The sequence below is a fragment of the Sinocyclocheilus anshuiensis genome, unplaced genomic scaffold (genome assembly GCF_001515605.1).
Source record: "Sinocyclocheilus anshuiensis isolate Anshui unplaced genomic scaffold, SAMN03320099.WGS_v1.1 scaffold955, whole genome shotgun sequence".
Taxonomy (NCBI): domain Eukaryota; kingdom Metazoa; phylum Chordata; class Actinopteri; order Cypriniformes; family Cyprinidae; genus Sinocyclocheilus; species Sinocyclocheilus anshuiensis.
The window spans coordinates 1,064,473-1,074,004 of NW_015546094.1; the positions used below are offsets into that span (position 1 = coordinate 1,064,473).

Consider the following 9,532-nt stretch of genomic DNA (forward strand, 5'->3'; position numbering starts at 1 on the left):
ATCATTCTGGTGAGTAAACAAAAAAATTTACTAGCCAATGGCGATTCAATTGCCAAGGTGTCCGTAGAGGGCTGAGTATGTGGAAAATAATGTGTTTTTTGAACCTTAAACCGCATGAACACATTTCATTACACCAAATACACAAAATAATGTTCTTTTTAGCAACATCATATGACCCCTTTAAAGTATCTTTTCTTTTTTTTAATATATAATTTCAAATATCAGTATTCAACGTTTTATGTTTATAATATCAAAACAGTATTAATGCATTTGTAACTGCAGGTTAAATGCATTCATGTCCTGCATTAAACAGTGTGTAAATACATCTAAATGCCACTTCAGATGCAGCTTCTGTGTTTTCTCTGCATTGCAAGATTAATTTTGTCAATACTGATTTCATTTGCTTGGTAACAGCCCAAATGACTTATTATTCTAATTGACTGATTCAGTTTAAGAATTTGACTGAAAAGATGATGCACACTTTTAGAAAAAAGGGCTTTATAAAGGTAAAAAATCAATTTAAACTTATTGGAAAAGATTAATTTCTATCATTGCTGTGAACTGATCACCACACAGAATATGAAGAATATCAAAAACTTTAGGAGTCAGCTGTCCACGGTAGTCCTTAAGATATCAGCACAATAATACACTCAGCAAAATATCATCTAATTATCATTATCGATAAAATCTCAGAAAATATTGAGATATATTTTTGTCAATATCGCACACCCCTAATATATTTAATGTTTTGTTTAGAAAAAAAATTAAAATAAATATAAGTGCCCTTTTTTCCACTTGAGCCCCCGCCCCTCAAAATGTATGTGCACGTCCCTGATCACTATTACTGTTACATTAGCTTAAGCAAAATGGATTTGCATTCATAAATGAATCTCCCTGCTTCACACACACACACACACACACACACTCACAGATTCCACAGTCGTCACAACAGTCGCAGACATCAGAGCTCCAGTGAGAGACAGTGTAGCTGGTTACAGTCATTTGAGGCTGGGAAGTCATTACTTCTGTTTGATATGGCATCACTGAGTGACAAAAGAAATATAGCAAAAGGTACAATGTAATGATTTACAATTACAACTTACACTTTTAAGTTGTTGCTAAAAATACAGTAATATTGTCTTGCTGTGAATATAAAAACTAATTTATCATTTGATGGCTGTTATAGCAAAGAGAGATATTTTAATTGGTTAAATAAGTATTAATTAGTGCAAAACATAAATGTCATTTCTAAGCAATAGAAAGAATGGTTAAAATGAGATCTTCTCTCTCTCACCTGTTTCTTTGGAGAGGCTTCCTGTTACTATGTCTCACTTGCTTGGTGTCTACACTCTGTTGCTATGAATTGTTGTTATTGTGCTGTTTTGATAAGGTTGCTGGCATATATGACCGATTTTATGCACAAGAAAATTACTTGATTTGCTCATTCAAGCAGAAAAACAATTTTTGCTAACGTAACCCAACATAAGGAAGATCAGAGAATGAATTTCATTTACAAATAATGTAGGAAAATTTGCATACTTTTACACCTGACATGGTGTTTCTATTTTTTCTCTGATTTTAGTCTGTCTTTGAGTTCTAAGCTATAATGCATTGAGTCAATGTAGAGTTGGATGTTTCAGCATACCTGGTTGAAAAAGTCACTGTTAACCTCTGAACTGCACCAAACCTTCAAAGATACCATCCTGTTAACCCTTTTTGAGCAAAACAACTGAAACCGAAAAAAAAAATTTGCTGTAACTTTTAGACTTTGATTTGCAGGCCTAACCATGTTCTCTTTCAAAGGCAACACTTTAAATGTAACTGGCCACAAGAATCATATTCGAACAAAACACTATAGTAACAGAAAAGGGAAGCTCAGATATACTGGAATGTGACTAGTGTATTGTTTGCACAATTTTTAGACATGTTTCTAGGGAAGAACACTTGACACTGGTACCTACAGTCAAAGCCACAAGTCTGACCATGTTCTGGTTGAAATCTGAGAATGATACCAAAATCAAAGTGTGATAGTGTTTTCTTAGGCTAAGTCTTGGTGTATTTTCTTAAAAAAAAAAAAAAAAAGGTCATTACTTGGGAGTGTTGAGGTGCATACATATGAGCACAGTATACACAAAGAGTTAAATAATTTGTTAGATCAGTTAAAATCTGCATGAATAGGATGCTGATAATTAAAGTTTTTTTTACGTTATTAAAACAGATGTGCCACATCTTCAGACATCTAAGAGCAGCTGAGGATAAAGGTAAGTTAAAAAACGGCTTACGGTTTCATAATAGTGCAGCGAATCTGTTGAGCTGTTTGACTTCATTGTTTACACATCAGGGCATGTCTCTGGTTTTCTTATCCAATGCATTACACTGCTATAACATTTATTCATTCTTTATAATATGTTTAATTTATATAACGCCTTTCCCAAGCTCAAGGACACTGTACAAACGCAGTAACACAATAGACAGTCGGTTCACATAATCATAAACAGTCATTTCACAATCAATTAATCAAATTAAGTGGACAGTGGACATTTGCCCAGTCCGGGGATAGACATGATTGCAGTTGCATATCATGGTACAATTATGTACTGGAAACAGAGATACATAATAAGTAACAACAGAAAAAGGAATATTACATATAGATACTCTGCTGTATTTTTGTATTTAAAGCACCATATTTAGTCCTATATGTGAAAAGAAGAAATATTACATATGCATACTTAACTGTGTGTTTTTGTTTTACGTAACATAGATTTAAATGAATATTTCAAGTCTATTGTGCAAGTTCTACAGTCAGTTCCTTATTCAGGTCTCTGTAGCCACACACATACGTGTGTAGGCCACATCATTTCACAATGCCTGAAGATAATATGTTGCACAACTCTATTGTCAAAATCACACTCCACAGTTTCAAACGTATTGGATATGGTTCAAGTAACGGATCTGAAACACAACCCTTGTTTCATTAGTATTAAAAACAAGAAGCTCTGAGTGCAGTTACATGAGCAACTGTTAAAATGTAGAGCTGTGTGGACATTTCTGTATTTTAACTTTATTTAATCTGTGATGCAGAATTTAATGACATTAACTAAATAAAAAAAGTAAATAATAAAGTATAAAGGATTTAAAATTTTTCTTGAGTTGCTTGGACTATATGTCAAAAGAGGGTCACTTGAATAAATATATTGACATATCTGCATGGGTAAGTGGAAATATAGAGCAAATGTCCATCTACTCATATTTTGTTGTGATAAATGATGTTAATCTTCCACAGGTTACAGCTGGACTTGAAACATACCGTTCAGACAAAAAGAGAGAATACTGCTAATTGCTAATTGCAGGTCACAAATTATTCTGTCATTGTTGCCATTGGTTGATTTGTGATCAGTCATCAATAAACCTAATGAATAATATTAAGTAAGCCAAAGTTATCAACTTGAAACTGTCTATTAATAAACTGCATATAAGTAGTCAGTCATTTGTCTAAAGAGACTAAAGTCTTGAGCTACATGTCTTTACCACAATCCAGGAGACACATTGTTATGAATAGATTTGTGAATAAATATTTCAGGTCATATCTACAAGTGGACTTGGTTAAATTAATGTCTGTATATTTTGAGACACAAAAACACTGCTCTGGTTTTACACGTTGATCTATATACAGTAGACATTGGGAGCTTGTAACTGAATCTAAACCACAATGCAAAAAAACAAAATCAAATTGAACATGAATAAGAATCAAGCACTATAAAGAATATGGTTGTACCATGCAGTCATTGCTCAATACATAATTCTCACTTTGGAGTTAAAATACTTACTTCTGATAAGCATACTATATTTTTAAAGGGTTCATGAACTGAGAAACCTAAATTCCCTTGATCTTTTCACATATACAAGGTCATTGTACTATAAAAACATCCTGTAAGTTTCAGAACTCAAAACTTTCTCATTAGTCTGAAAACAGCTACTCACTCAAACAGATCATTTGATATGAGTATTTATGCAGTTTTAGCCTAAATCACAGCAGCGTCCATCTATGAGGAATGTAGGCTGTCAAACATACACAAGCCAGTCATAGCAGTGGGCATTTACTTCTGAGTCTACAATCCACCACGCCTATTCGTTCTGATGAGGGGGGTTAAAAACAGGACAGAAAATAGCATATTACTTCTAAATTATGTTTTTGATGTAAAAAAAAAATCTTGATATATTATAAGTGGACCTCAGAGAACTACAAAATAAAAAACAGAGGCAGTTCATGACACCTTTAAAGCTTTTGTTTGAAATAAAGATCCTAGCCTCTTTACAGTAAAATCTGGCTGTGGTTCTTTTGAATTTTTATTAGTGAGGCCAGATAGGATGTGGTTAAATTTCTGAGAAGGTGTCAACACACATTAGAGCTGTTCTTTGAAAATTAAAGCAATATGTATGTCACAGTACCTTTACTGGCTTTTTCCCCAAGTTATATTTTTGGCCATATATTGCATAGAGCAAGATAAATGAGACATGAAAAAACAGGGAGGAGAGTAAAAGAGAACAGGACATTGAGCTGGGACTCAAATGTCTGAATGCTGCCACAAGACTATGGCTCCAATGGTTTGATGTGAATTAAAATCTTCTGAAACCAGATTATAAGTGTTGTTGTTTAAAACTGACCATACCCAAATCAAAAATACTGCAAATATAAATAAATTAAAATGGACTAGTCTTATGTGTCAGCCTTTTGTTGAGATAACCCTCACAAATATAATGGTCTTACTTGCATGTTAGTTTGATCAGAAATGATCAAATGTAAATAGTCTAAACAACAGATCATCATGTATCACTAATTTGTTTAGAACAGACTGAGGTTATTGGCTTCCTGTCTATCAACAGGAAAGATGAATCACAATATCATTAGATTAAAAATGAGATCAAACAGACTTGAGCAGTAAAAGAGAAGATATTTTGATCAAAATCGCTTCTCCTTAGTTTTACAAGCACCTTTTAATGCGATGTGTGATGTTGAAAATATTTCCAGTAAGAGTATGTTTTGTGGAGAGAGCAAAAAGGGAAGAGAGAAAAAAAAGTCAGAAAGCACTAAGATAAATGTGTTTCCTGAACAAATTCAGTTACAATCAGACCATCATCTGATCTAGGCCAGTCAACCCCTGCACAGACAGCACAGAGAGAACAGGTACAAGAGTTTGATTTTTACTTCTACTATACTCTAATATTTAATGTTAGCCCTTTATATAACTATGATACTTCTTTAAAAAATAGATTCTTTAGACTATAGACTTTTTCTGAAAATATTTGAAATATGTGTAATTATAATTAACCAGACTTTAAACAGTTTGACTGCAGTGTGAAAATATATTGGTTTTGAAATTAATTACAACAAATGAGAATATTCTCTCTATTTTACATTCAATCTAAAGTTACTGCAAGTAATAATAATTCTGTGTCTTTTCTCAATGATTTTACTAGTAACAACACCACATCCATCAAGATAATTAAAATATATGGTAATGGCAGATAATGGTGAAACTATTTATTATTATTATTATTATTATTTTATGTTTGATTGTATATGCCAAACTTATGCAATGCTAATTCTTAGCACTTTCAGTTCCCTCTAGTTGTACTTTACTATTCCCACTTTTGCCCCAAGAACCCTTTATAAATTACCCTAAAAAAGTATAAGATTTAATTTCACACACTTTCAGATCTGACAACCAACTTTGCTTGATGTTGTAAAGGTGTTTTCGAGAAACTTTTTGAATATGTCTGCTCTCAGCAAATTGGGGATTTCAAAAACATGTTTTTGTCTAAATTTATCAAATGAGTGCAGTTTTATTTCCCTGTGGACAAAGCCTCTAGTTCCCCTTTGCAGTGGTTGTATGAGTAGGATTCAGTTTCTGTGTTCTGACGTATCGCTCTCTTTCCCTCTGTTTTTCTGTAAGAAAGGAGAGACGTATAGACAAGACGACGTGAAAGACGAGTGCATCTCGTGCCCACTATTTTACTTGTATGTCTCACTTCTCTGAAGCTCATCATGAAGGACACCACATCAGCTGCAGAGGTCTTAGAGGTGAGTGTTAAGACAGTACTAAAAAAACAAAAGTTAACAATCTGATTTGACAGAATATTGTCCTTTGCTCTGTTTCAGTACACAGATTATGACTACCCAAACACTTCTTACTATGATGACAATGGACATGAGGATGACACTGCTGCCGCCCCCTGCAGTCTGAGGGAAACATGGGACATTCTTGGTCGCTTTGCCCCCGTGGCTTACATCCTAGTCTTTATCTTGGCACTAGTGGGTAACATCCTGGTTCTGTGCGTGATCCGCCGCTATCGGCAGTCTCGACACAGCCCCTGCTCCTTCTCACTGACAGACACTTTCCTGCTCCATTTGGCCATCTCTGATATCCTACTGGCTATAACTTTGCCGTTTTTCGCCGTCGAGTGGATCAATGAGTGGGTCTTCGGTGTATTCATGTGTAAAATAGCTGGAGCGTTGTTCTCGCTAAACGTCTATTGTGGAGTGCTTTTCCTGGCCTGCATCAGTTTTGACCGATACCTGGCTATCGTACATGCCATCAACATCAGCTGGAGACGCAAGACCTGCCACGCTCAGCTGGCCTGTGCCACCATCTGGGGAGTCTGCCTGGCACTGGCGATGGTGGATGTGTACTACCGCAATGTGGTGAATGTATACGGCATAAATCGGTTGATGTGCCACATAGATTTTTCTCAAGAGAACAGCCAGCAATGGCAGATCGGCATGCAGCTGGTTAGCATGATTATTGGATTCATACTTCCCCTACTGGTCATGCTGTATTGCTACCTTCGCATTTTCAAAGCACTCTGCCACGCCACGCGTAGGCAGAAACGGCGCTCGCTGAGGCTCATCATCTCATTGGTCATTGTGTTTGTAGTCAGTTGGGCACCTTATAATGCCTTGCGGATGACCGACAGCTTGCAGATGCTTGGGGTCATTGTCAAAACCTGCGCGCTCAACAAGGTGCTAGATGTGGGCACTTTTGTGACAGAAAGCCTGGGGTTGGCGCATTGTGCTTTAAATCCACTACTCTATGGCCTTGTGGGGGTAAAGTTCCGTCGTGAGCTTGCCCATATGTGCAAGGCTGCTCTAGGACCCCAGGGGTGCCTCGGATTAGCAGGATGGGCAAACAGTCGGGGATCAACCCGCAGGCCTACTGGATCATTCAGCTCGGTGGAGAGTGAGAATACCTCGTACTTCTCTGTCATGGCCTGAAAAGAGTGCCAATGACATGAACAAGAGTGCAAGAATGGAAGTGATGGTTGTTTTTATCTGGAATTGGGAAGAAACCACAATTTCAGTTTGTGTGGTCTGAGAGATATTAAAACTTTTTCATGTTCTTTTTTTTTAAGCAAGGCATTTTCTAACGCAGTCTTAACATCTATTCTGATGGAGGAGGAGACTTTGTCATCAATTTTCTGTTGTTATTATTAAAGATCTACCTGCATGTTTTTAAATATGAAGGAGAATATCCAAAAATTTACCAATTTCTTTCCAATTTTGCTGCATTTTAGCTATAGGCTCTATATATGAATATATATTCATATTTTATATCTTTTATATTTTCCAAACATTACATGCTGATTTCAGAAAAATGCTGTAGAATTTTTTTCATCAACAATTCTGCCTTTGTGGCAGCTGTAATTGTGACAATCATCCGTTGAGTTGTCTGGGCCTGGTGTCACAAACAGGAACTGAAAACAGACACCACACCCACTTTCTTTACCTTTCTTTTTTATAAATACTCTTAATAAATAACGCTGTAACTTCAAATTAAGTTTTGTTTATGATTTTATTAATCTGTTGTTTGATATTTTAATTAGATGACATAATATAATGCATAACACATCACATACAGTACATAATAGATATGAACATGACAGGATGCTTCCTCCTAATGTAATTTTTGTAAAACGTTTCTATTGTTATTTTTGTGAGTTCTGTGTTGCCACCTCTGATAAAGTGTAGATTCCATTAAACTTGTAATATAGGTTTGTGTGAGTCACTTTTTTATTACTCTTCCTCAGCTCTAGACAACGGAGGATGTGACACTCTGAAGATATATTTTAATTCTGAGAATGACAGCCACAAAGGAAACCCAGAGCAAAAGGTGTAATTGCTTTTGTTTCATCTCTATTGAAATTACTTGTTTCAATTTCTTGTTTCACCTCTATTTTCATCTGTATTAAAATTACTTGAAGATCTTTTTTTTTTTTAACAATATATTTATTACTTTTTTCAGTTTGCATATTACAGCAGATTACACAGTAAGTAACAATCATGTAAACACAGCAAACATTTTACACCAAATTCTCCCTCCCATCACCCCATCCCAAAACAAAAGAAGGGGGGGAAATAATAATAATAAATAAATAAAATAAATAAGTAAAATAAAATTTTAAAGATACCTAAATCAAGTAAAGAGTGTTTCCCAAGTCTGTAAAGAAGATCATGATATTACCTTACTCCCTCAGAGCTTGTTGTAGCAGGCTACCAACATTAACATTGTGCCTTAAGAAATTACTAAAAGGTCTCCAGACATCTTCAAAAACGTTTTGTTTCTTTTTGACAATATACGTGATCTTACATGTTTGACGCCATTTCTTTGATCCACTTTCCAATTCTTGGCTCACTGATATTTTTCCAATTAAGAGCAATTATTCGTTTACCTTGTAAAATACACATTTCAATGAATCTGACCTCTTTGCTTTGTAAGAGAGGACTGATAGGATATATACCCAGAATAAAAAGCTTAGGATCCAGTGGTAATTTCTTTGATAGAATTTGGTCAATCATATCAATTATACCTTTCCAAAAAGACTTCACTTTCTCGCATTCCCATATACAGTGGTACAGTGTACCTCTCGCCTCATTACACTTTATACAGGTATCAGGAATATTATCATTAAACTTGTGCAACATAACAGGAGTTATATATGTTCCATTTATGTACCATTTATATTTGTGAAAAAATGAATGGGGTATGAATACTTTCGCAAGGCACTGTAGATTTCACAGCTTTCGTAACCTTCAAAATTGTCTTTCTGCGGATTTTAGTTCATGTCAGTTTGCTTTGAGGTACAAATAGCCAAACTCTGACCCCATTATAGAAATATAAAGTAGCACAGCATTGCTGTGATGTGAACTCAATGGGACAAGCATTATATCACCCAAATATCCTGATTCAATAGGAAAAAATGTTAATGCAGGACAGCATTTTGTACTTGTTTTAACATGGATAAAAGAACATCTTTTGGACAACAATTCCATTATCATCAGCAAGCTGGTTAGCAGGTTTCCTATTCTCTCTGATTACAAAGCCCTTGTACATGCTCGTTTGACTTAATGGGAAGTGGGATTTTTTCACAAGCGTATGAAGACAGCTTAATTGCACTTTACATGTTCAATTGTGATGCAATACAGGTGCATCTCAATAAATTAGAATGTCATGGAAAAGTTCATTTATTTCAGTAA

At 35.2% G+C, this 9,532-nt stretch overlaps 1 protein-coding gene across 2 annotated transcripts; it reads left to right on the forward strand.

Annotated features, from left to right (window-relative positions):
• Positions 1-5,116: 5,116 nt before the first annotated feature.
• On the forward strand, positions 5,117-7,453 carry LOC107700152 (C-X-C chemokine receptor type 3-like). 2 transcript variants are annotated; one of them, XM_016501691.1, is made up of 3 exons: positions 5,117-5,185; positions 5,972-6,082; positions 6,161-7,453. In XM_016501691.1, the coding sequence occupies exons 2-3, from the start codon at positions 6,047-6,049 to the stop codon at positions 7,271-7,273; spliced, it is 1,149 nt and encodes a 382-aa protein (XP_016357177.1). In that variant the 5' UTR covers positions 5,117-5,185; positions 5,972-6,046; the 3' UTR covers positions 7,274-7,453. The 2 variants fall into 2 exon arrangements, with proteins under 2 accessions (XP_016357177.1, XP_016357176.1); XM_016501690.1 differs by having other exon boundaries at positions 5,139-5,185; positions 5,955-6,082.
• Positions 7,454-9,532: the final 2,079 nt, after the last annotated feature.

Bases quoted from the DNA above. Each gene is read 5' to 3' on its own strand.
- LOC107700152 (XM_016501691.1), top strand. From the start codon at position 6,047: ATGAAGGACACCACATCAGCTGCAGAGGTCTTAGAG. The intron at 6,083-6,160 runs GTGAGTGTTAAG...GCTCTGTTTCAG, and splicing joins CAGCTGCAGAGGTCTTAGAG to TACACAGATTATGACTACCC.